The sequence below is a fragment of the Oncorhynchus gorbuscha genome, linkage group LG26 (genome assembly GCF_021184085.1).
Source record: "Oncorhynchus gorbuscha isolate QuinsamMale2020 ecotype Even-year linkage group LG26, OgorEven_v1.0, whole genome shotgun sequence".
Taxonomy (NCBI): Eukaryota; Metazoa; Chordata; class Actinopteri; order Salmoniformes; family Salmonidae; genus Oncorhynchus; species Oncorhynchus gorbuscha.
Genome location: NC_060198.1, coordinates 8,956,666 through 8,984,055, shown reverse-complemented (window position 1 = coordinate 8,984,055; position 27,390 = coordinate 8,956,666). Strand labels below are relative to the sequence as shown.

The 27,390-nt window shown below is 46.0% G+C and overlaps 1 protein-coding gene across 3 annotated transcripts; it reads right to left on the bottom strand.

Moving 5' to 3' along the window:
* Positions 1-117: 117 nt before the first annotated feature.
* On the bottom strand, positions 118-27,390 carry LOC124015162 (myosin-9-like). 3 transcript variants are annotated; one of them, XM_046330157.1, is made up of 41 exons: positions 27,197-27,390; positions 20,307-20,718; positions 19,902-20,058; positions 19,783-19,810; positions 19,532-19,625; positions 19,027-19,044; positions 17,652-17,744; positions 17,465-17,528; positions 16,904-17,002; positions 16,389-16,532; positions 16,158-16,253; positions 15,602-15,873; positions 15,205-15,378; positions 14,717-14,890; positions 14,388-14,502; positions 13,848-14,041; positions 13,573-13,694; positions 13,384-13,453; positions 13,140-13,300; positions 12,871-12,979; positions 12,618-12,749; positions 11,648-11,854; positions 11,232-11,369; positions 10,862-10,985; positions 10,516-10,687; positions 9,977-10,189; positions 9,695-9,839; positions 9,170-9,376; positions 7,812-7,916; positions 7,556-7,708; positions 6,703-6,951; positions 6,161-6,373; positions 5,697-5,909; positions 5,393-5,554; positions 3,840-3,968; positions 3,645-3,733; positions 3,404-3,527; positions 2,919-3,127; positions 2,617-2,725; positions 1,768-1,940; positions 118-1,405 (listed from the first exon to the last, which is right to left on the bottom strand). In XM_046330157.1, the coding sequence occupies exons 2-41, from the start codon at positions 20,631-20,633 to the stop codon at positions 1,294-1,296; spliced, it is 5,889 nt and encodes a 1,962-aa protein (XP_046186113.1). In that variant the 5' UTR covers positions 20,634-20,718; positions 27,197-27,390; the 3' UTR covers positions 118-1,293. The 3 variants fall into 3 exon arrangements, with proteins under 3 accessions (XP_046186113.1, XP_046186112.1, XP_046186114.1); XM_046330156.1 differs by having other exon boundaries at positions 20,307-20,638; XM_046330158.1 differs by lacking the exon at positions 19,027-19,044 and having other exon boundaries at positions 20,307-20,638.

Genomic DNA, 27,390 nt, shown 5'->3' with positions numbered 1-27,390 from the left:
AGCAACCATTCCGCAGGGAGAACACCGATCGCGTAGAGGTTAAAACTGTTTATTCCGTTAGTGTGAATATCATTCACTGCCTCACTATTAATTTCAAGGTTACAAATATTGCAGTCATTTCCATTTAAAATATAACTTTATTGAAACATAGCATCTGATAAAATACAAAATACTCTGAAATAAGTCAATATACCCCTCAGTTACAATTCATTAAACCTTGAGTGAAAATTTAGCAAAAGCAGCCATCCCACACTATATCTTGCAGAATATCTATAAGCGCTCAATAATTAAAATATGTGAAAGTGCGATAAAAGCAAATGAAAGTGACAAGAGCTAGATTAAAAAGAGTATCTAGTCTTAGATCTTAAGTAGAATTCACACCATGTAGTATTCACTGCCACCCATGTGCAAAGAACAGTGTGCCATCTAACCCACCACCCTTCTCCCTATTTAGCAAAGCACACGGATAAACGCAAAGCAGTCAATCATTTCAAGACACCAATTACCATCGGAAAAGACCCCTCCCCACACACACTTCAGCATAATCCGATTTGCAAGTGTTAAGGCTGTAGTTATTCTCAGTGTATGCACAAACTTTAATCCAGTGTGACCGTTACATATAAAGTGCAGGCTCTATCAGCAGATGGAATAACTGTGTGCAAACCTCGTGTCCTAACGTGATGAAAGTACTACAATATGTGGATTAATAGAGAAGTATAGCTGTGCATGCAGATAATAGCAGTAAAAGAAAACTACTAATAAACCATATTAAATTACTGCATTCATGAAGAAAATACATCCATATGTGCACAGCAAAAGACAGCAGAAACAGTATCACACAAGTTCCAGTTTCTTTTTTGGTGTATTCTAGCCACACTAAAAATTTAAGCTGCTAAACCATGTCTGAATAATATACTTTGCATGATGAAGATGGCAGAGTACAAAAATGGATCTAGAATGTCACATACATTTGTAAAAAATGTTTTAAAAAGTCACGTTCATAACAAAATATCAATTTGGCCACAGATTTGTTTTGCACAAACTGCGTTGTACAGATTTCAAATGTGCATTAGTAAATCCAGGAGAACGATCTCAGATCTACCTGAACAAAACAGATTGTCAAAAATGGACATTGAAGAGAATCGTATAAATCTTGGTATAGAATTATTTGTATGATCGCAAGCATGGCTGAATGAGCAGTCAGATTTAAATAGTGCATTCTATAGCTATGAGAGATGTTGCATTTCCAGTATGGTCCCTGTAAAAGTTGGCTGCTCTCCTGTCACGTTCATCTCACTCAGGCATAGGCTTGGATGCGTCGCTGGGCAGATCCATCTCCTCATCACTGTCCCCCATGCCCGTGCGATTCATGACCCGGCGCATGTTTAAAGGCAAGTCCCCGCGCCTGCAAAGAGTAAAATCAACCACAGAGATATTTGGTAACAGGTTTTATGACTGTGCAATTACTTAAAGTAATACATTGAGATCCTTTTATGCTTGTTCAAAGTCAAGCCCAGTAACACATTGTATTTCTGTAAGAAGGTGCCAAAAACAACATTCATGAGTTTAGAATGTTGCCAAAAGAAATGTTACAAATAGATCCAACACAATCCCACCTGACATGCATACTCTACACCTGGGGCAAAAAACAAACCGTGCACACAGGGTGTGCCACAGGACAGAGTTTAGGAAACCACACAATCCATTTCTAACTAAAACCTTGTGCAACACTCCATTAATGAATATAGGTTGGAGGGACGACCATACCGGAGCTTGCTCTTCAGGGTGCTGACCTCTCGGGTCACGGCGTCTTGCGACTCAGTGGCATCCTCAAGCTCCCTCTGCAGCTTCCGGCGGTTGGCGTTGGCCCGTGTCACTTCCTCCTCTGCCTCCTCCAGCTGACGCTTTAGCTGACGTGTGCGGTTGTTCGCCTTGTCCGCCTGTGGAGTACAGGCAGAGGACGTTCGATCAGTGGCTGCAGATCCATGTATCCTTCATCTATGGAGGCTATACTGTAACTGTTCAAGGTGGTTCAGGGGCTGCATCTATACAGCATGTGGTTTCTGGTTGTTTTTCCAGATATCAGATTCAGGACAGGTCAGAACAGATTATCTGGGGTATATTCATTCATCGGTTTACATTGGAAAATGTTTAGTCTGTTGCAAAACGTTTGTTTTGTAACAGAAACCGTTCACTCCAAACAGAAAACATTTTGTAACAAAAGAGTTTACAGAACAAATACAGCTAGGCCCCTCTCCCTTTACTTCAGATTGTTTTCCCACAGAAACATTTACTGTAGGAACCAGACTAATGACAATCCCAGACCTTTACAATACATAGAGATTATACAATCTGCATCCGTCATCTCGTCTGGCCACATTGCACCTGGGACTATAAACACACCCACACCACAGGAGGTTGGTAGCACCTTAAAATCGGAGAGGACAGGCTCATAGTAATGGCTGAGGCAGAACGGTATCAACTACAAACATATGGCTTCCATGGGTTTGACGCCCTTCACTCCATTCTAGCAATTCAGCAGCCTCCACGGATATACACCCATGGTGCTACTGATAAAGGGGTAACTGATCTACTTCCATGCAGAGAGGACCCCACCTCTGCTTTGTACTGCTCCGTGTTGCGTCTCTCGTCCTCCACCTGCAGCAGCACCTCCTTCAGCTTCTTCTCAGCACGCCTGACCAGCCTGGACGATTGCTGACGCTCCCTTAGAACAGAAAAAAGAAAAGTCAAGACATGACTCATGTAACGGGGCATTTTCTCCTAACCTGCTTCTCAAAATTCATAGGAGGTCAAAGGGGAGGGACCTTGGATCCTCTCCTACAATACATTGAGAAGGAAGCAAGGAGAGAGGACGTGAGGAAGGACCAAGGGAGACCGAGCCAATGGTTTTTACTTACTTGGACTCCAAGTCCAGTTGCTCCTCCAGCTGCAGTATCTTGGCCTCTAGGGCAGCGATAGAGGCCTTGTACCTGGACTTTACAGTCTCCTCCAGCTCCTGTAGCTTGAGCTTCAGCTCCTTGTTCTGCCGGTCCAGCTGGGCCTGGGTCCCCTCCAGGCGCTGGGCGGTACTGCGCTCCGCTGTCAACTCCGTGACCAGCTGGTCGGTCTAGGGCAGAGTGTGTAGAGGTATGGAAAAGACTATGCATCGAGATGAACTGGACAATGTCGTGGCCAGCCCATAACTTTAAACATGGTGCATTTGTCTCAATTGAGTACTTCTACTATAAATAGAGCTCTAACAATTCAGGTTGAAACACTACATAAACAGAACTCAATTATTCTTCAACCAGACTCCCTCTTCCCCCTTTCCCTTGTGACTAACCCAGATAAAATTGAAATACTTTCTCGGTGCAGCTCCTCAGCTTTGCGATCAGTTCATTACCTGCAGCATATTTCTCCTCAAGCGGTCGTTGACCATCTCTGTGTTCAACTGCTCCTCCTCCAATTCCTCCTCTAGCTTAGCGATACGAGTATCCAGCCTCCTCTTCTCATCCACCGTCAGGGAACTGAGTGCGAGGGGGTGAGAGATACATTTGTTGGGAAGAAGGCCACCACCACAGAAATGGCAGATTCCATGCAAATTTAATGCAATTTCAGTGTTTCTAGGGTGGTGTGAGCCGTACTTCTTAGCGCTGTGGCCGGTGAGCTCGTCTTGCAGTTCGTCCCTCTCTGTCTGGGCCTGTTTCTTGACTCGCTCAGCAGACGCCAACTCCTATGGAAGATTGAGAGGAGTCCGTCATGAGGAGCATAAGAACATGGACAGTGGGGGTGGAGACAGCGAGCGAAGGAGACCTGCAGACAGACTGGGCGGGGCATACCTCCTGGAGACGGATGGTGTCAGCCTCTATTGCCTTGAGCTTCTTTTCGTGCTCCTTGGCCATGTTGAGGGCCTCTTCCCTGGAGAGACGCAGATCCTCCAGCTCCCTCATCTGATCTTTCAACAGGGCCTGTATAGGAGGAGAGAACCACAAAGGACTGAGTCAAGTACCACAGACTGTAGGGCTTGGTGTCACTACCGAAAAAGACTGCACACGGCCTAATTTATAGTGAGTCGTGAACTGCGTTTGTGTCGGTGTAAACCTTCTAGCGGCTGTTAAACACGTCTTCAGCGCACTTGTGGTGCATAGAGAAGGTTACCGTGTGTGCGAGATCAAGCCACTAAAGAAGTTAAAACCAAAAGCAAAACACACTGCTCTGCACTCAGGTAATTACTTCCTGCCAAAAGTCTAACATGGTTTTTCAAGGGACCAGCTGTGACCCCTCTGGTTCTAAACTGAGACCAACTCCATTAACTAGGCCCATGTCACAAGCGCCATCTGATATGCAAGCGCCGATGACTTGGAGCAACCACCAGGGACAAGTGAACATTAACAAACTTCAGAAAACTCACTAGGAACAACCGCGTTCCGCAACACCTCTTTGCTCAGCCCAGAGTGCCCACTGGAGGGAAACCGCTAGCCACATCTTCACTTTCCTCCACCTTAACAGGAGACGCACTAGGCCTCCATGCGACAGGAACGTTCAACCGCAAGTGACAAAACCAGTGGATCTGGCCCTTCCAAACTCTGTTTAAGCTCCCGGTTCTCCTCAAAAAAAGAGTCACCCCGCAAAACCCAGATCAGGTCTTCCAGCGGATTCTCACAAGCATCACAACTGGGAACAGTCTCCTTCACAGTTTAGTGAGACAATTGTCAGCTACATCCGACACCTAACCAAGCTCACGGTCAGCCTGCTGAGGAACCAAAACCTCTGCCCAGGTGGTCTCAGCTAGAGACAAGAACAATTTTCTGGGAACCACCATCTAGTTCAGGCAAATACCGTTTCCTCTAGGGCCCACCCACAAATCCTCCTCCCTATCATTTTATTTTTATTTTCTCATCAGCACTTCTGAACGTGTAACTTTACAAACCGCAACTCTTCTTGAGAAATGCCGCTCGGGCTGCATTCAGTACGAAACAAAGTGGAATGTCAATTAAACAAAGTGCTCTTCTGAATGACAAGTTGACAAAGGGGGTTGGGTAGTGGAATACTAAGCATGGCCGCTGCCCTTTAAATAAGTCATTCATCACGCCATACCCCAGCCACACCCACCAAGTGGAAAAACCACATTTGTTCAACAGTCCGTGCCATCTGGGATCCTTGGGACGTCGACCAGTTGAAGTGGAAAAAGAATCAGGGGGTAGCGCCGACCGAGACTCGGACCCAGGTCTAGCAATTGCCAAGCCAACACCTTTCAATTGATTGGAACGGTGTGTCAATTACAAAAAAAAAATCCTACATGCAGCAACACTAGCGGACAATGCTGGAAATGCCAGTAAAAGCTGAGTAATTCAAAAATCACTGCCCTCCTGCGTGCGTGCCTCTGTATTACCTGCAGTTTCTTCAGCTGTTTGAGGGCCTCGTCACGGCCCTTGTTGGCCATGCCGATGCCTGCCTCCAGCTCTCCCAGGTCCGCCTCCAGCTTCTTCTTAGCAGCCGTGGCCAGGGCTTTCTGCCGGCGCTCATCCTCCAGCTCAGTCTCCATTTCACGCACCTGGGGAACATCACACAGAGCCATGGTTGTATTTAGGTTCAAGTTTTTTTTTTCCAATGAGCATTTCTTATTGGATAAGTAGTCTCTTCCGGTTTCAGACTGTTTTCTTCCAATTGGTATGTAATGAACACAACCCCAGTACCTGTTTGACCAGCTGCTTCCTCCTCTCTTCACCCTGCTCATCTCTGGCCTGCAGGTCCCTGTCGGACTGGGCCTTCATGGCCTGCATGTTGACCTCCAGACGCAGCTTGGCGTCCTCCGTGGTCTGCAGCTCATCCTCCAGCTCCTCCAGTTGCACGCGCATCTCCTCCAGCTGTTGATCCATGGCCCGCTTCGCTTTCTCCAGCTCGTGGACCTGCACCAAGAGAAAAGGATGAATGAGGGAGTTTGGTGCATTCACATTTTGCGGCTATGGAAAAATTCCAAACTATCCTCAAATCCTCCCGATTTGCCACCTTAGCAAAACACATTGGAGAAGGTCGGACTGGGCTTGCATTTTTAGGAGTCTAGAAGACAGGACGCAATGAAGCGAGAACTTGAGTCACCCACTATCAATAGTTCCACTATCCTTCTAGAGAGTTCTACAATATCTGTGATCAGACTTACACTTTTACCGACGTCGTCCTTCGATGAGACCAGGTTCTCCATCTCTGCCTTGAGGACCTTGTTGGCCCGGTCCAGTTCACCCTTCAGGTCCTTAATAGTCTCCAGCTCGCGGGTCAGAGTCAGGGCCCGCGTTTCCTTCTCCCTGGCCTCTGCCTCAGCCCGGTCCCTCTCCTCAGCATTCCGGCTGGAGATAGTCTTCTCCTCAGTCAGCATCTGTTATCAGGACAGGCGAGAAGGTATTTCAGTAAGACAGTTGAGTCAAATCTAATTTTTGTTTTGATATAGTGCTCAAAACAAATTTGAACCGGAAATGATTGATCAATACATAATATGATGCATAGATCAATCATTACAGGTTCATTTTATGAATCGCTTGTCATGGGCCAGTGAGTCAATCTAGCAAATAAGCCTCTAAAAACAGGGTTATCTAGTCCTTGAGGGCTACAGTGGTTCCAGTCTTTGGCCATCCAGGACCAGAGGTGCTCACTGCCCACCTCTGCTATAGAACCTCTATGCCATTAATCACCCATCAACCCATTCACCTGGTCAAACTTCTTCTGCTTCTTCTCCAGGTTGGACACAGTCTGCCTGAGGTTGTCCTGGTCCACCATCATGTCATCCAGCTCCTGCTGCAGACGAGTCTTGGTCTTGTCCAGCTTGTCGTAGGCCGATGCCTTCTCCTCCAACTGATGGACCACGCCCTCCAGCTCCCGCTGCATCCGTTTCTTGTTCTCCTCCGCCCCCTCCAGGGACTGGGTCTCCAGCTCCATCTTCTTCTTCATCTCCGTCAGCTGAGGGTAAGAGACGTGTATGAGAGGTTTGGTAGAGCGGTAAAAAGGGGAAAGGAAGAGATGCACATGACATGAAGAGCTGATTGGTCACGCTAAAGCATCAAGGTCGTGTCAATATGTAAAATACATGAAGTGCCTCAGACGTCATGGTCTGTATGTCCTGGCGTACAAGGTGGCAGAGTTCAAGCAGGGGATTTGATTGAGAGAATATAGAAAGACTTCTGTAAGCATTCAGTGAGGTGTGTAATACATGTACGATAGGGGGAACAAAACTGGATAGTATTATGGAGGTAGAGGGACAGGAAGGTGCGAGAAACCTGAGCTTGGAGGGTGTAGAGCTGCTACTAACCTGAGCTTGAAGGGTGTAGAGCTGCTACTAACCTGAGCTTGGAGGGTGTAGAGCTGGCACTAACCTGAGCTTGGAGGGTGTAGAGCTGCTACTAACCTGAGCTTGGAGGGTGTAGAGCTGGCACTAACCTGAGCTTGAAGGGTGTAGAGCTGCTACTAACCTGAGCTTGGAGGGTGTAGAGCTGCTACTAACCTGAGCTTGGAGGGTGTAGAGCTGCACTAACCTGAGCTTGGAGGGTGTAGAGCTGGCACTAACCTGAGCTTGGAGGGTGTAGAGCTGCTTCTCCGTGTTCTTCTTGCCCTGCTCCTCTTCCTCCAGCGTCTCCCTCAGGTTGTTCTGGTCCTCCTCCATCTGACGCAGACGAGTGGAGAAGGAGAGCTTCTGACGCGTTTCCTCCTGGAGCAGCGCCTAGAAAAGAGGACAAAAGGGAGGGAAAGAAAGGTTACAGTGTGTGTGTGTGTGTGTGTGTGTGGTCATTTCTAAACAGCACAACATGGGCGTGTGACCGTACCTGTACATCCTGCAGTTGAGACTCCACAGTGGAACAGTCCTTAGTTGCCTTGATGGACTTGCCCTCCACCACACTCAACACGCTGTTGACGTTGTCCAGCTCAGACTAGAGACCAGACACAGGAGGAGGATTTAGCCTCTTCAATCCATTATCCCTAATATACAAACACTCACTATCATCCATTATCCCCCTTGCTTTTACACTGCTGCTACTTGCCGTTCATCTATACAGTCCCCCTACCAACATGTACAAATGACCTCTAACCTGTAGCCCCGCACCCCTGCTATATAGCCTCTATTGTGATTATTGTGTACTTTAATTTATTTAGTAAATATTTTCTTAACAATGAAGTTCAAGAAATGGAGTTAAGGGCTCGTAAACAAGCATTTCACACACTACCTGTTGTAGTCGGTGCAAGTGACAAATAAAGTTGTATAACGTTCATCTAGCCATCCACCAACCCAACATAATAATACTTTGAAATTCCCATTCCTCCACCCTCTTACCATTCCCATTCCTCCACCCTCTTACCATTCCCATTCCTCCACCCTCTTACCATTCCCATTCCTCCACCCTCTCACCCTTCCCATTCCTCCACCCTCTTACCATTCCCATTCCTCCACCCTCCCATTCCCATTCCTCCACCCTCTTACCCTTCCCATTCCTCCACCCTTCCCATTCCTACCCCATTCCCATTCCTCCACCCTCTTCCCATTCCTCCACCCTCTTACCCTTCCCATTCCTCCACCCTCTTACCCTTCCCATTCCTCCACCCTCTTACCCTTCCCATTCCTCCACCCTCTTACCCTTCCCATTCCTCCACCCTCTTACCCTTCCCATTCCTCCACCCTATTCCCATTCCTCCACCCTATTCCCATTCCTCCACCCCCTTACCATTCCTCCACCCTCTTACCATTTCTCCACCCTCTTACCATTCCTCCACCCTCTTACCATTCTCCATTCCACCCATTCATCCACCCCTCTTACCATTCATCCATTACCATTCATCCACCCTCTTACCATTCATCCACCCTCTTACCATTCATCCACCCTCTTACCATTCATCCACCCTCTTACCATTCATCCACCCTCTTACCATTCATCCACCCTCTTACCATTCATCCACCCTCTTACCATTCATCCACCCTCTTACCATTCATCCACCCTCTTACCATTCCCATTCATCCACCCTCTTACCATTCCCATTCATCCACCCTCTTACCATTCCCATTCATCCACCCTCTTACCATTCCCATTCATCCACCCTCTTACCATTCCCATTCATCCACCCTCTTACCATTCCCATTCATCCACCCTCTTACCATTCCCATTCCCCATCAGCTACAGTCCACACCTACCTGCATCTTGGCCACCTTGTCAGCCAGCTCCTTCCTTTGCCTCTCGCTCTCAGTGTGTTTGATCTGCAGTTCCTGGACCTGGGTCTCAGCCTTCTTCCTGCGCTGCTCTGACTCACTCTTCCCCTGGGTCAGGGTCTTCAGCTCAATGGCCAGCTCATTATGTTCGCTTTCCATAGCCTGCTTGGCTTTCTCCACCGACGCCTTGTTCTGAACGAGCAGACACATGGGCGGGAGGTTACACAGGCGGTTCTCTACCAAAATACTAGAATGTACAGCATGTTTAACTTCAGAGAAAACTCATGTTGTACACACACACAGATGAAGACTTCAATATGAAATACAAACTATTACAGTAAAATGTTGAATGTTACGGGCTGACCGGTTAACCGTCAGGTAAATATAAAATGAAAATAAAGATTCCATTCACACGGTCATGTAGGAGAACCATAGGCCTCCCCCCAAAAAAGATGACTTCCCATAATGCCTACACATGAACAGTAGAATTCAGTTTAAGTGAGTTCTCACCCTCTTGGCCTGCTCCAGCTGTTCGTTGAGCTCGTCGAAGGCCTGGTTGTGTTTGTGCCTCATGTCGGCCACCTGCAGCTCGTGCACCTTGGCCTCGTCCTCCAAAACCTTCTTGAGCTGAGTCACCTCAGTCTCACGCTTGGTTCTGAACAGGATGGAGGAGAAAGAGGGGAATAGCACCATAGGTCTTCAAATGGGTAATTGTCTTTTACTAAAACATTTACGCATAGCAAACCACCATCTTGCTGTCCTTCACCAACTGTGTGTGTGTGCTCCCAGTACCTGAGCTCCTGCTGTGTTGCAGTAGAGTCCAGTGTGTCCTCCAGCTCAGTCTTCAGAGCCTCCAGCTCCTCTCCCAGGTCCCTGCGGTGTTTCTCAGCCTTGGCCCTCGCAGCCCTTTCCAGCTCCAGGTCCTCCTGCAGCTCAGAAAGCTGGGCCTCCAGCTCCCGGATCTTCTTCTGGGCTGTGTTCTTGGCCGCGGCCTCCTCCTCAATCCTGGAGGGTGGTGGGGAGCGAAGGAGGATGGGGGTTAGAGTGTAAAGCATTGAAATTAAAGTCATACAAGACTATTTTGTAGATTTTGGTTTTACTGTATGGGCTCAATGAGATCCTAACAGCAGATCAAACTCTTTCAATGGAAAGTAAAATCTCGTTCAGGCCAACCAAATATGGGCCGCAAGCCAATTGAACGTGGCCTGCGTTTTTCGCCATACACGCAGCCTATAATGAATCATTTCGAAAAATGTCAAAAATACTTTTGATACACAATCAGAAATAGAATTTAGGCCCTTTCTCCAATCATGAGTTTCCCCTTCACTCACCTGGCCAGAGCAGCCATTAGCTCCTCCTCCTTCTTGGCCAGTTGGGCTCGGAGCTCAGCTATCTGGGCGTGCAGGTCAGCCATCTGGTCATTCAGCTCCGTGGAGTCGCCCTCCAGCTTCCTGCGGTTCTTTTCAAGCTCTTGACGACTCTTCTCCTCCTTCCTCAGCCGGTCTGGTGAGGGAAGGGAAACCAGGGTCGTCTCAATAATTTAAAGTGGTCTGTCCGGGTCTCAGATTGCTCTCACCGGCACTTTTCAGATCAGTACAGACGAAGGATAAGAGACAAGGAAAAGTGGTTAACCTCAAATATTTAATTTATGTCATTGTCGGTCTATGGTCCACCTACCCTCCAGGTCAGTGATCATGGCCTCGTGCTTGTTCTTGAGTTTCTGCAGGCTCTTGGACTTCTCCTCTTCCTCAGTCAGGTTGGTGGTGAACTCAGAGATACGTTCCTCCAACAGCTTCTTCTCCTGCAAAACAAATAACCCCACACACGGTCACACAAACAACCCCAGAAGGTTAGACAATGTCTGAACCATAAGAGCACTACCTGATATTACATTCAAAGATAAACACCTAGTCCCTGAATGCCAAACAGTAATTTATTCTTAAAAACGAGTCCATGATTACTTGCTTTATTGCTGGAAAGAATTTGCCCAAGTGATTATTTTATTCTTCCAGCCATCTGGAGAAAAAAAAAAGTTAACACATCAAACCTTATTGAGTTTGTTGTTCTGGTCATCCAGCACCATGACATTCTCCTCGATCTTCTTCAGCTTGGCATCGGTGGTCATCTTCTCCAGCTGCAGCTTCTGCCTGGCTGCCTCCTCCTCATCCAGCTGCTGCTCCAGGTCCTACAGAGAGTGCAAGAGATGGAATGTTTTATTTCAGACATTTTCACCTCAATTCCTGCCATCACACCCTTCCTCTCAAAGTTCATTAAGTGCCAGACCCTTTGAGGGTGAAATGGAAGGGAAAATGAAAAGTTAATTGACAATTTGCGAAGGCAATTTAATAGGAGAAACAAAGGTAACATCTTACTATTTACATGTGACTGACAGGTTTGGACCACAAGGCTTAATTAACAAGGGGAAGTCAGTCCACCATAAATATATATATTTTTTAAATCTACCGTAATGTTGGTCTGCATCTTCTTCCGCTCGGTCTGTAGCTGGGTGACCCTCTCCTCTTCCTCCTCCACTCTGGACTCCAGGTCGTGAAGGATCTCCTCCAGCTCCTGCTTCCTGGTGGCCAGCTTGGAGCGCATGTCCTCCGCCTCGGCACACAGCTCCGTCTCCGCCTGCAGCTGCTCCTGCAGGGCTAGCTTCTCTGCATTCAGCTGGTGGTGGGGGGGGGCATGTGTTAGAAACAGGGCAGTGATGCAAGGCTGAAATGCTGGTTGGTTTATGATACTATGGTGCTAAACAGTATGAAAGTCACTCACTCCATCCACCGACAATGTATAAGACACTAGGGGTGAGTTCCTGGACATATTAAGCCTCGGACTAAGTAGCAAACTCAATGGAGCATCTCAGTTAAACCCTTTAGTCCAGGACTAGTCTGTCTGGGAAACCACCCCAACAAGTCATTGAAACGCACCAATTCATAATCATTCTGAGTGGACCAAATCAAATCAAATGCATTTGTCACATACACATGGTTAGCAGATGTTAATGTGAGTGTAGCGAAATGCTTGTGCTTCTGGTTATTACTGCATTGTTGGAACTAAAGAGTAATCTAACAATTCCAAAACTACACACACACACACACACACACACACACACACACACACACGTAAAGGGATAAAGAATATGTACATAAAGATATGAATGAGTGATGGTACAGAACGGCATAGACAAGATGCAGTAGATGGTATCGAGTACAGTATATACATATGAGATGAGTAATGTAGGGTATGTAAACATTATATTAAGTAGTATCGTTTAAAGTGGCTAGTGATATATTTTACATCAATTTCCATCATTAAAGTGGCTGGAGTTGAGTCAGTGTGTTGGCAACCACTCAATGTTAGTGGTCATGACCTTACATTGGGGTTCAGTCCAATCCATAGAAATAGAATTGCTAGAAGGGACACTCCATACCTGTTGCTGCTTGGCCTCAAACTCCTGCAGCTGCTCCTCGGTCTGTTGCTGCCTCGCCTTGGTCTTCTCCAGCTCATCCTCCCGAGCCTGCATCTCCTCCTCCTGCCTGGTCACCTGCAGCAGAGGCTTCACCTGGGGGAGTAGGGGAAGAGGACGGGGACTCAGGACAATGCAAGTAGCTGAGGAGTAGGGGACGAGGTCTGCAACACTGATATTAGGATGCTCCCATATGGATTTGCAACAGTGCGTGTACCTTGGTGAAGAGCCTCCACCACTGCCAGTTCCTGAGTTTGAGGTAAGCAGCACAGTTCCTCTGGATCACCTTCATAGCAGTCAGCTGCTGCTGTCTCTTCGTGAAGGCTCTGGAGACAGAAAAAGAGAACCTCAAATCAACCTACATGATGTTATTGGAGTATGTGTATGTAGCGCGCTCACACACACCAACTAATACACAGTATAAAACCATAAGCCAAACCTCAAAAGTAACCTGCTAGTTACTGCTCTAAATGACGAGTTCCTTACTTGCGGGCCACGTATCCACGACACCAGGACTGGAAGCTGATGATGATGTCAGTGATCTTAATGTCCCTCTCCTCCTCCAGGTGGGCCAAGACGCCAGCCCGGAAAAACACCTTACTCTGGCCAATCCGGAACAGGTTGGAATCCAGCTCTAGGGCCTTGATCTGGGAAGAGGAAGGAGAGAGGATGACATTTGGGATTCACATTGGAAGACTGGTGAACGATGGTTTGGTCTGACGCCTCTTACCATGAGCACACAGGCTTGTTTGCCGTCCATGAATCCCTTGGGAATGGCGCTGGGAGTGAGGATCTCATATCTGGGAAAACAAGAGAAGTTTAAGAAGATTAGACACTGATAAGCAATAACAGGCTAGTCTGCTCAGTGAAGCTGATAAACAGGAAGGAGATGACCACAAAGACATGTTTCCGTGGTTACCTCTGTCTGAACTCCTGGAAGACGATGCGGTTGGGGAAGCCCTGTCTGCAGATACGGATTCCCTCCAGAACTCCATTACACCTCAGCTGGTCCAGAACCAGATGGGGCTCCAGCTTACCAGCCTGACAGTGATAAAGTTTAGAGTCAGGATTTTAAATATTATTTTTATAGTACATGTGCTGAAGCCTGTGCCTCATATTTATCATATATTTATTATTTAAGTTTAGTCAAATCACTCATTGAGCAATGGAAGATTTAATGACTAGACACCATACCTTCTTCTCGTGGTTGGGGATGATGCAGCGGACAAAGTTGGGGTTGGTGTTCCTGAGAGTGGTCATGAGGTTGGACAGCTGCTCCTTGTAGAGCTGGCCCACGGTGCGGAACATGCCCTTACGGATCTTCGTGGCCCCGTGTATCCCCCCGTCAGACATCCCAGCAACTTTGTCCAGGCCCACAATACGGTCCACTGAGAGAGAGAGAGAGATAAAGGGATAATGAAAAGGAGGAACAGGATCATAGAAAACACTCGACTCATCTTTCCTGCAGTTATTTTCTTGCACCGTGTACTTCCACAGTTCAAACACACAGAAAGGTTGCTGCAGTTCTATTGGCCAACACCAATCATGCAGTTCTATGTACCAACAGTAAGTGACACACTATTAGAGTCTACAGCCCAACCCTGATACTTTCTAGCCCCGTGGAGGCTGCTGAGGGGACGGCTCACAATAAATGGTTATCATGCATTTGATAACCATCATTATGAGCAGTCCTCCCCTCGGACTCTCGTCAGCTCTCGGGATCTCGAGACTTGCCGTCTCTCCAGAGCTCCGAGACAAACTTGTCAGTGGACTGGTTGAGCAGCGAGGCCACGTTGTCATTCAGGGGGTCCATGTTCTTCATCAGCCACGCATCTGCCTTGTAGTCCACCTGGGGAGGGGGAGGAACCATTTTGTGATCACATGGCTGACCTGTCAAGTTGTGGTTTAACCAATTTGCTCAGGTTAAAGATCAATTCTGGCAAAATTCCCTGGTTTTTCAGAAATCCCAGTTGTAGGATCTCTGAAAACTTTCATAAAGTACCAAATTCTGCCACCCAATTAGTGATTGATAGATAAAGACACGCCACGAGTGGTAAACTGACTTTTCCAGCGTAGTGGATGATGCAGAAGTCGGCAGAGTCCTTGAGTTTCTTGGGCTTCTGAAATTTGGGGTTGTTGCCCTGCTCCTGAACCACCTTCTCCACAAAGCTCTTGTCCGTGGCCTTGGGGAACCAGCACTCTTCATCCAGCAGAGCCAGCACACCAGGAGGACTGGCCTAGGAACAGAGGGAAAGGTTGGGGGGGGAAAGAAAAAAATAATCAGCGACTTGTGGAGACACTAATTCAGTGCATGTTGGGTTGTGCAGGACATTTAAAAAAAAAAAAGAAAAAAGCCAACTTTAGGAGATTTGACTTGCATTGATTTTGGGGAAAAATGCTCAAGTTTGCATTTGGTGACAGGAGCCAGGTAAATGAAACCAAAGGATGGATTGCTGTTTATGTGGTCCAAAGACAACGTGTGTAATTTGGAACAGAACAAATCACATAAGCCTCAGGTCCATTTGGGAAGAGGTCGTGGCAATATACTAACATGCTTCTCGATGAGGTCGATGCAGGGCTGCAGGTCCAGGCCGAAGTCGATGAAACTCCACTCGATGCCCTCCCTCTGGTACTCTTCCTGCTCCAGGACGAACATGGTGTGGTTGAACAGCTGCTGAAGCTTCTCGTTGGTGTAGTTGATGCACAGCTGCTCAAACGAGTTCAGCTACAGGAGAAAGAGGGGAAAAGACAGAAGGTACACATTCATTAGACAGACCTTTTTGGTGGGAAATCAGAAATTAAAAGTTTAACGAGAGAAAGCAGTAAAGAGGTCCACGCACCATCTAAATAGATGAAGATACATTTTGAAAACCAATTGACCACTCACACCAAGCCATTGTTTTGTATTCAATGACCAACAAACCCCTTTCCCATGACCGTCGGCTCACCTCAAAGATCTCAAAGCCAGCGATGTCCAGGATGCCGATGAAGGAGGCTCCCTGTCTCTTGGTTTTGTCCAGGGCCTTGTTGATCCTCATCACCAGCCAGCGGAACATCCTCTCATAGGAGGCCTTGGCCAGGGCCTCCACCGCAAACTCAGCCTGCTCCTGGGTCTGGGCCTTCTGAACATAGTCCCTGCCCACCTTGATCCTGGGGGACAGGATGGCCCGGGTGAAGTCGGTCACGTTCATGCCCAGCAGGTGGCACACTTTCTGGGCCGCTGAGGGAGAGAGAAAGGGGTGGGTGGTGCTGGATGAATGGATTAGGTAAGGGATTGTAGAAGCCATGAAGGAGGGTTGCAGGAGACAAAGTCTAATTAAGAACCCAAGTTGTGGAGTAAAGGGTACACACTTGTTCCAACCCAGCACTAACACCTGATTCAAGTTTATCAGGGAGCTCTTGATTAGTAGAAACAGGCGAGCTAGTGCTGGACTCATTTTTAATGAACCTAGTACCAGTCCTGGGGGAACACCAGAAATGATTAGTGAAACAGATGTAAAGTACCTGTGTCATCAGGCATGGAGGCCTGGTCAGAGTTGCGCTCCTTCTTGAAGCTCATGTTCCCCAGCTGGAGAACGGCAGACACAGTCTTCAGAAGACCTGATGGAGAACAAGACCAATTAAAATCACAATTTACCAGTTATTTACATAAATTGCATTGATCTGTAAACAGCTACTTGAACACTTTAGTATTACAGGCCAAGAATCAGGCGTGACAGGGGTGAGTTAGCGTACCTATCCGCTCCTCCTCTGGGATGCTCATGATGTTGAAGGCGTCCATGGTCTCTACAAACAAGTCACGGTCCTGCTGACCAGGGATGGTCACATTCCCGTGGGTCAGGAAGCGGTAGTTGTTGTAGTCCTCCAGACACAGCTCAGCTGGTTAGAGACAGAACACATTTATGTCTTATAGTAAGGCTTATAAATGCTTTAGTTATTACAAGTTAAAGCATTATACCTGCAGGCTTTAAGTAAAGTGTTACTGGATATAATTTTATTTAAAATAAAGACTTTACAGTCTAACCATCATTATAATAATGGCTGGCATGTAGCCTAGCGTTTAAGAGAGTTGGCCCAGTAACTGAAAGGTCGTTGGTTCAATGTGTCCTTGAGCAAGGAACTTAACCCTAAATTGTTCCTCTAAGTCACTTTGGATATGAGTTTCTGCTAAAAAAATAATAATAATAATTGCCCTGCACCCCCCCCAAAAAAAATGACATAGGTTAAAGATGAGTTTGTTGCTCACTCACAGCGCATTTTGTCCCCAGCTCCCGTGAGCATGTAATAGAAGACATGGAAGGCCCTTTCATCCTTAGCCTGCCGGATGGCTCTGGACTTCTCCAGCAGATCTGGCAACATGGTTCGTCAGGACAAATAAACCACCATAAGACAAAAATATTTCATAACTTATTGGTTATGTTAAAGTGACAATCCTTAGTTGCTACATCAACTTTTGCACATAAAACAAATCATATGTCCCCATTGATACTTGAATAACTTAAAATGCCTCATGAGCTTAGCCCATACAGTGTTTAACATTTACGTTTGTTTACAAACATTGGAGTCAAACTAGCTTATATTTTGGGTTCTGAGACATGGCTAAAATCAAAAACGTTGCCATCCTGGATGGGCAGTCCTTGCATCCATCGCTCTGGCCATGAATTTGAGTGTGTTTATTTATCCAGGCCCATCCCTCAGCTTTTCCCAACTAATTATTATAGCTTGAAGGCATATACATGCACACATATATACACGCACACACACACACACACACTTCTAGTACTATGAAGACGCATTGATTGAAAGGATACAAGTTTCAATGTTGGCTCCCACAATGTATCCATTGACGTCAAAGTTGATCCGGATGAACTTCCCCTAGAAAGAGCGAGAGAAAACAGGTGGTGGTGGTGGTGTCACTGGATCTAGTTACAGTCAATACTGGTCCCTTGTCATTAACACAATTGCGAAGACATGAAAAACATTTTTAAAAGTGCTTACGAATCTGGAGGAGTTGTCATTCTTGACAGTCTTGCCATTTCCAAAGGCCTCTAGGATGGGGTTAGCCTGCAGAAGTTGTTTCTCTAGCTCCCCCTGGTGACAAATCATATACATGCAGTATATTCACTTACAAATATACTCACACACACAGCAAATGTTATCATTATGGCAGACGAAAGGGAAGGCAGGACGACTCAACATGAGCATTCGTGCAGTAAGATGCTGCAACTACTTAATTCATTGCTACAAGCGTTGCATTTCATCTTTGCGAGAAGCATTGGGAGCACCCGATTGACTCCACGTGTTAGTCGTGGAACTGCTGCCATGTTACGCACATGCTGCCATCAGCATGACGCAACCGGGATTCATTGGACCAGGCAATGTTTTCCCGTGTGATTGTGTGGCACTGATGGGAGTGGAACTGTGGTTGTCTGCTGTCTGTAGGAGCAAGCCATTTTTCGTGAACAAGGTGGTGTACCAAATACTGGCCACCGAGTGTATATTGCCTTCTATCAGTGTTCATCATAGACCTCTAAATGAGCAGGTGTGCATGGCTGTAAGCAGTAAACAGCAGGATATGCCATTATGATACAAACCAAGAAAGTATGACCCCCAGGGAAGCTATCATTTCCTAATAAACCCCCACATTCATGTTAAATGTTCCACATTGTGACACCAGACCGGTTGCCCAAGTACAAGCAGCATACACTCCTGTCCACAAGATGAAAACAAAAAGATAAACCCTTAAAAAACATGCGAGAGAATTCAAGACCGTCGCTGAAATCCCAAGACAGCACACAGGAGTGTAAGACCCAAAACATAAAATCAACTTTTGTTGAGGACCCCCTGTTCTAAGACCAACCAGATGAGGTGGATAAAGGCCAGACAAACATGATATTGGGTCACCCCTTTACTACTAGTGGCCTGACTCATAAGCACTTTACTGATGGCTAAACACCTGCTAGCTACACACAGCTTAAATTTGATTCTAGGGCTGTGTTTACAAAGAGGACAATTCTGATCTGACCCAACACATCTCAGATATTTTTCCGATCAGATTGGTCTTTTGAACAATTAGTGAGAAGAAAAAAATGCAGATCAGAATTGGGCAACCTGTGTAAACAGTCCGAAGCATTGTTACTTGACCCGCTTTACTATGTAGTCATTTGAAATACCATGCAGTACTCCTTCAGGCCTAAATCTCTAAAAGGTGTTAGTTAGGTGTACAATATAACACGAAGATCCTTCACCACGCCTCAAATACATCATTTCACCTGTACATTACACAGCTTGCAGACAGACTGCAGTTAGTAGAACATGCATGTACATGAAGGGAAACCGCGCTGGCGAGCGGGAGAGAAGGCCATTAACTCACATGTGCTAACGCTGCACCCTAGAGATGGGAACGATGGGTGGAGAGAAAGAGAGCGAGAGTTTAACACAAATACTTGCCATACAGTTCAAAAACAAACCGTCACCCAACTGGAAGGGACGAATGACTCCATGTTAATGGATTGTTGAATTACAATCCCCCAGTCAGCAAATGGGCCCCTACTCATAAAGACAGTGCTGATCAAGGATCAGGTCACACTGTCCATGTAATTTCACTCATATAGAGAGCTAAAATGCAAAACCTGGTCCTAGATCAGCACTTCCTCAGGCACTTTATGAATACGGGCCCTGGTGACTGCAGGGAGGCGAGGCAGGCAGGTCCGGGCCTGAAACAGCAATGTAAGGAATACGGAACTACCCCGACTCAGGGAATAAGTACAGGGGGGGGTGAGAACATGAGCAGCAGAAGAGGACAACTGCAGAGGACAGAGAATTGGAGGTGTAGGTAGAAGGGGAGTGAAGAGGTGAAACGGAGGGCTGGTACTGACCTGGTCTTTCTTCGACTTAAAGGAAGAGGCAACGTGTGCCAGATACTGGATCACTTTCTTGGTGTTCTCCGTCTTCCCAGCTCCTGATTCTCCTCTGTAGGAAAGAGAGAAAAAGGGATAGAAATGAGAGGGGGAGGGCGAGATCACAGGAGTTGGTGATTGAAGACGAGAACAGACGGCAAAAAACGTCGAATAGGAGCTAAACACGCACAAATAAAACACTGGGAAGATTGAGCAGAGACATAGCTTACGTGCAGAGGATGGACTGATCTTCACGATCTGAAATAGAAGACAGAAAATACATGTGAGTGTGTGTGTGTGTGTGTGGGGGGGGGGGGGCACAGGTGTGTGTGTCATCACATTCTCTCACCCTGCATCATACTCCTGTAAGCGGTGTCTGTGATGGCGTAGATGTGAGGGGGCATCTCGTGTCTCTTCTTCCCCCTGTACATCTCTATGATGTTCTCGGAGTAGATGGGCAGGTACTTGTAGGGGTTTATCACCACACAGAAGAGGCCAGAGTACGTCTGAAAGATACAAGAGACTCAGCACACAGGCAATAGTAACCATCTGTACCAAGATTGTGACCCGAATGTCTCACAATATGGCAAAAGACGAACGGGAATAATACGCTGTTACAAAATCACTCCTTGTCCAGAGGGCTGTGTATTTATCAGAAGTGTACATTTCTCTGGGCAAGGGTTTTACTGTATACATGTGTTAAATGTGTGCATATGAAGCATGCAAAACAATAATAATAATAATAACAACTCACGTAGATGAGGCCAGAGTAGTAGCGGTCCTTGAGGTTGTGCAGCACCGAGGCCTCGTTCAAACACGTGAGCTCGGCCATGTCCTCCACCTTACTGAACTTGGGAGGGTTCATCTTCTGGATATCGTCCTTGTTCACGGTCACCTTCTTGCCAGTGTCGGCTAGCTCCACCACACACTCCTCTCCCTTCTCTTCCTTGACGGAGCCGGCCACGAACCCCAGCGTCTCCGAAGGGATCCATACGAGCTTCTTGGTGGCCCAGTCGGCCTGGTCTAGGGGGTTGGCGACCTTCCCACCATCTCTGTAGAGGAACTTGTCCGCTTCCGACATGGCGGCTGGAGGACGAAGACAATAACAACGGTAAGACCACACCAGGAGGTAGGCTGGAGAAAAGGAACGTGAGCCAGAACAGTGGCTGTAGAGTAGAGAGGAAAAAGACGAGTCACGGAAACACGCGGTGAAAAAGAGACGATCATTGTTTGAGCCAGGAGTTTGTCCTGAACTCATGACCGGCCCTATAGAGTTCAGCTTCTCCCTGTACAACAATTTATTTGCTTCTGACATTTGCTTCTGATAATAATTGATTTGCTTCTGTAGGATGGACAGGGAGTCCAGAGAAAAATGCAGAGCTAACTAAGACGTTTACGGCAAACGCGGTAAACCAGCGTTACATGAAACGTGCTTCTCTGGAATATTTGCCGTATATCTGCCATGTAGGAGAGGAGGCGCACACACACACCCCCCGCTGGCACACGCTCACACACGGCTGCAAGCTAGAGGTTGTACTATGAGGATGTATTACCAGGATGATCCTCTGTAAGCTCGGTAGATTTTCTCATGAGACGTAAGAGGCGTTATGGACTGACTTTGCCAAGCATAAACTGGATCAGACTAAATAGGTTGTGACAATCAGGAATTGTGTAAGCACACGTCACTGGATTCCCACAAACACAGTGAGAGACACACCTTTCTATTGTGACCTTTGGCCTTTACAAGCTGGTCTTTTGCACTCCTGCTGCCCTCTACAAGAGGAGACAACTTCTGGGCATTGACCTGGTGCTCCCTACATACACGGTCACTTGTCTCTCCTTCCACTGTGCCATACGTGCATTTTAACCTCCCCCTTTCGTTTACCTGACCATCCCATCTACCAACCAGGGTCACATTCTCATTCTGATATTTCTTCCTTAACCAAAACAGAACACTCCCACTACTGCTTGATGCCCGATGAAGCTGACAAGGTCTTAAAATGGACACCGGACAGTTGAGCAGTTTAACACCACATAGGTTTCCCAGTATCATGTTCATCACCAAAACAGAAGAAAACGGAATTAAACATGAAGGGACTACCTGAACTTTTGTCTAATAAGAACCGCTTGTTTTTTTGTTTGTTTTGTTGCTAAAATGTTTTGCTACGGTGTGCATAATGAATGCACCCCAGCTGTCATGTTATTACATAACATTGTCTTAAGGACAAGTAAATAGCGGTGGATTAATCAGAGGAAGACAAATGAGGACTTCTTTTGAAGGGGAACAGAATACAGGACAGCCAGTGAGGAATGTCTGGAGCAAGTTTAGACAGACATTTCATTATACTCATCCACACACAGACCACACCTTTAAGAACTGATACCATGTCTGAGAAAAGTCACTCTTCGGGTTAAATTGACAACGACACAGACAGATCCACAACCTAATACTTCCCCCTTTATCACAGGGCCTGAATTCATAGTGTCTCAGAGTAGCCCCACTGCTGATCTAGGATAAGGTCCCACCTGTCCTAAATCTTTTCATTATGATCCAAAAGGCTGATCCTAGATCAGAACTCCTAGTCTGAGGCGCTTTATGAAAACAGGCCCAGGTATTCTAGGTCAATTTCTATTTCCATCTGCTTGAGTCTCTAGCCATGACCCTTTCAAGGGTGTGTGCGCATGCTCATGGGCCTCAGGCTACAAGTACAGACTACAACGCCCAGTCGTAACCAGTTTTTCCTCCATGGTAACATTCATTCCATTCCAGGTCAGATCAATATCGTCAGGATTACATCATCTGTACATGGTTGCCTTGTCCACCATTATAATTCTCAACCTCTTAGGCTGCATTTACACAGGCAGCAAAATTCAGATCTCACCAATTTGTCTTTTGCCCAATTAGGTCTGATGTGAAAAGATCTTAGGTGACAGCTCAAAAGAACAATAAGTGGGAAAAAAATATCAGAATTGGGCTGCCTGTGTAAACGCTGCCTTATACTGTTTGAACGCTAATGAGGCTGTGTCCAGATCTATCAGCATATATTGCAAGGTTCTCTCCCACTTCCCTGCAAAACATCACCACGTGTTGATTATGTCAGCCAGTGCCCGAGGTGGTGACACTAAACAGCGAGTCTAACCCGTCCCCCCCCCTATCAGGGAGAAAGTGTGAAATAACAGGGACAAAGAGAAAAGGGGGGATAGAGGGATGAGAGCGAGGGACAGAGCGATAACATCCAGGTGTCTAAGTTCATTATGGGCTCAGACTGATGCTCTGATTAAAGACAGAGGGGGAGGAGGAGGATCACCTCAAGGATCTGTGTCCATGCTGTTGGCTGTCCACTACATGTACCAGCAGGAGTGGACTACTAAACCAGAGTAAACCAGTGTGAGTACACAACTTAAAATCAGGACTAACTGTTCCCACTCATAATGACCCACGCATGCTAGCCTGATCCCAGATCTGTTTGTGCCGTCTCGCTAACTCCTTGTCACTCAGACCAAACGTGACATTGAGTGACAAGAAGTTGGCACAAAGATCTGGGAACAGGCTAATCTCAAGCACGTAAGCCCCATCTGAAACACACAGGAGGAATGGGTTCTCATGGGAGACATGAAGAAATGCAGACAAGACGACCATGAGAATGTGACACTTTCACACGAATGTGGGTTTCCATAAACAGAGTGCTAACTCTGGGCCAACTTCCACAGGAAGTTGCGTGATATGGTGTTGCAGTGTTGACACATGCATTTCCTGAGGGTCTTATCGCCTAACTTCAGTCTAAAAAGGACACTAATGACATCTACAATTGATGGTACCCATCGTCACAGTGTTAGAGGATCAGAGTGTAAGCCCGTACAGTGGGCTGTGACTGCCAAGGATTTCCTAGTCACCTTTCAACTCGTGACTGGCCTGCCAACTCAAATGACGTGTCAATTAAAGGGCAATTACACCACTTTTCAACCTAATTCCCATCGTCTCCAGCACAATACCAGTGTAGGTCTACATATGTGGAAAAAGTTGCTGAAGCTAATGAATTAGGTTAAAAAGTGGCGGAATTGCCCCTTAGACACAACTCCTTGTCCATTCGAGGGACCCCAGCATGGTTCTTCTTGCAGTTGCCCCATAAGATTGCCGTGCATTGGGTCCAGATCTGGGGGGGGGGGGGGCAGCCAATGCTTTGCGGCCTGACGGCTGCTATAAATCCTGTAAGACAACTCATCCAACTCTGCTACCAACCAGTATCATTTACAGAGGTTATGCCGTCATTGTGTCAAAACTCCTACAGCTCAAGCTGCTGCAGATGGCGGTGGCATGTGTCTGTCTGTTAAAAGGGCAAGGGGAAGACAAGCTAAAGACTGGATTGAATGGATGCCAAGACGACAAGTGCATAGAGGTGTTGAAACGTGATGCTGAGGACAGCAGGGCAAGTCTGTCCAGAGATGGACATTGGCTAGTGGTGACCTCAGACCTGGTTTTAAACAGTATTTGAACGATTTCAAAATGCTATCTGGGCCTAATTGCATGGCACTCTGGAATGGTCCCAACAGTGCAATCACCACCCATCTGGCACTCCAGGTAGGCTTAATGCACCCCTACTTAAAATCTTGACTCTTGGGTAGATGTAACATAGTAAAATGTAATTTCGGGATACTCCAATTAGTATGAGATGTTATATCTCAAATGGTATGCATTAGAGGTCGACCGATTAATCGGAATGGCCGATTAATTAGGGCCGAATTCAAGCTTCCATAACAATCGAAAATCTGTATTTTTGGGCGCAGATTTATTTTTTATACCTTTATTTGACTAGGCAAGTCAGTTAAGAACACATTCTTATTTTCAATGACTGCCTAGGAAGTGGGTTAACTGCAGATTTTACAGTTAACTCGTCCAATGCTATAACCACCTGCCTCTCGTTGCACTCCACAAGGAGACTGCCTGTTACCTTGGCTTCTACTGCATTCACGCAAGTTGCTAGCTAAACTTCTAATAAATAAAAAAATATATCATAATCACTAGTTTTAACTACGCATGGTTGATGATATTACTAGTTTGTCCTGCGTTGCATATAATCAATGCAACGCTGGGAGATGCTTTAACAAAAGCGTATTTGCAAAAAAAAGCACAATCGTTGGATGACTGTACCTAACCATAAACACCAATGCCTTTAAATTAATACACAGAAGTACATATTTTTAAACCTGCATATTTAGCTAAAAGAAATCCAGGTTAGCAGGCAATATTAATCAGGTGAAAGTGTGTCACTTCCCTTGCGTTCATTGCACGCAGAGTCAGGGTATATGCAACAGTTTGGGCAGCCTGGCTCATTGAGAACTAATTTTCCAGAATTGTATGTAATTACGACATAACATTGAAGGTTGTGCAATGTAACAAGAATATTTAGACTTAGGGATGCCACCTGTTAGATAAAATACCGAACTGTTAAGTATTTCAAACATCACTTGCTCTGAGACTTGGAGTAGTTTTTCCCCTTGCTCTGCAAGGGCCACGGCTTTTGTGGAGCGATGGGTAACACTGCTTCGAGTGTGGCTGTTGTCGTTGTGTTCCTGGTTCGAACCCAGGTAGGGGCGAGGAGAGGGACAGAAGCTATACTGTTACACTGGCAATACTATAGTGCCTATAAGAACATCCAATAGTCAAAGGTATATGAAATACAAATGGTATAGAGAGAAATAGTCCTATAATTACTATATTAATAACTACATGAGCAAGGAACTCAAACATTAGCTTTTTACATGGCACATATTGCACTTTTACTTCCAACACTGTTTTTGCATTGTTTAAACCAAATTGAACATTCATTATTTGAGGCTAAATTGATTTTATCATTATTACAAATAAAGTCAGATTTAAAAATCGGTATTGGCTTTTTTTTGGGGTCCTCCAATAATCGGTATCGAAAAATCATAATCGGTCAACCTCTAGTATGTATCCATTTCATATGTTATGTTACGAATTCCAATTTGTCGTCAGCAACATTAGCTAGGTGGCTAACGTCAGCTGGGGTTAGGGGTTAAGGTTAGCCAACATGCCAAGTAGTTGCAGAGTAGTCGGAAAGTTGCTTAAAGACGCTGAAGCTGTCCGTCATGAGATTTGAACAGAACCATTGGGTTGCTAGACATTCGCTTTATACGCACGTCCGCCCAACCACCCTACTTTATTTTTTTGCCTTAAGTAACCTTCCGTCATACACAACTATAACATATCATACTAATTTGAGTGCCACAGATTTACATTTACTATGTTATGTGTAGTCTGAGACCAGGCTGTCTCCTCATCTAGTTAATGCCAGACACTCCTAGTACCTGCATTAACAACTTCAGTATCTAGGGAAAAAGTGGGTTGGGAAGTAACCAAGCAAGATTGTTGATGCTATTGCATAACAGATATGCTTGTACTAATCATACAAATCTATTTTAAGGTGTGTATGGTCTAGTCCTCAAGGAAGGACTAGATTCCTACCAGGAATATTGCATTCTGCAACATGGCTGTCTGAGCTAAGTGGCCTGAACTGAATACAGGTTTGGCTCAAAATTTGAATGCCACACCTTACCATACGAAACAACTCAAAACACAAGACCCAGTATTTCTGCTGGCAAAACCATTTGAATGTGAGTGTGCAAATGTTGTATCCTTAGGGCAGATCCATAACAGGGCCTGCATGCATTTTGTGCTCCCACCAACCCATGGTCTCAAATTCCAACTTCAAACCAAGACAAGCAAACATAATTTAAATTGGCAATGTTGGAGAGAATTGAACTCAATTTAGTCCAATAGTAATTTAAATATGCAAATGTATATTTTCCAACTTCAGACCTGCCCAATTCTCATTTAGGCAAAAATATATATATCCCCCCCCCCCCCCCCCAAAAAAAACCCTGAAATGTCAAGACTACGAATTGTAGTTAGAGTGAATTTCGGGTAGCTTTAGTGTAGCTCGCAGTCTTTCAGTGTGAAACGATTGGTAGCTTAGTAAAATGTTTTCAGAGTAGCTTCCGCAAAACAGTAAATGGGTCAACGTAAAAAGTGCACTACCACAGGGTTGATGGCTGTGGTTTGGAATAGCCAACAAGTTTGGGCAGCAGAGCATAGGATGGAATACTGGCTGGGTGTTGTCCCTGTTAATTACTTGTCATGACATGGGGAAGTAATCATAGTTTGTACAGGTAGCCTTGCAAATTCTACCACCCAGGTTAGCTTTACTCAAACTGTCCCCCCGTGAAAGCTTGACAGGACTAATGTGAAATGACTAGAGAGAATACCAATATCAAGGCCCATCAACTAGCAATGTAGTTTTCAATCTGTCCTAGTGTCCCCTCTTTACTACCAGCGACCACGTTCACACCGGAAGCAGTGACGGATATTTAAAAGGATACCTTGACGTCGAGTAGTACGGTTGCTGCTTGACGCCTCACCTTTCGATCTACATTCGCAATAAAAACGACGAGGCGCACAGGAACGCAGAACGAATAAAAATAATCTACTTGTCTGCCGTCGCTAGTAAAGCTTCCCGCAACAGACTTCGAAGTAAGCACTAACATATTCCAAGTAGATCTCATTCCACGAGGATTACAGCGGGATCGACAGATAGGTAACCTTGATACAAAATATAAACGTACCTTCTGCTCGGTTGTCGGCACTACGGAGTGAATTCGATTGCTCTATCGGTTTCCGTGTATGAAAAGGCAACTCATTCCACGCGACACCAAACTCCAAAAACCGTACTGCAGATACTTCCCTTCTCAATTATGTCCCTTTCTGTTGTCTCTGCGCCGGGCGTGGCTGAAATAGGGTGGACATATCGAAACTATGA

Bases quoted from the DNA above. Each gene is read 5' to 3' on its own strand.
- LOC124015162 (XM_046330157.1), bottom strand. From the start codon at position 20,633: ATGTCGGAAGCGGACAAGTTCCTCTACAGAGATGGTGGGAAGGTCGCC. The intron at 20,059-20,306 runs GTGAGTTGTTAT...TGTATCTTTCAG, and splicing joins ACTACTCTGGCCTCATCTAC to ACGTACTCTGGCCTCTTCTG. The intron at 13,695-13,847 runs GTATGGTGTCTA...TATCACTGTCAG, and splicing joins TCCCCAACCACGAGAAGAAG to GCTGGTAAGCTGGAGCCCCA.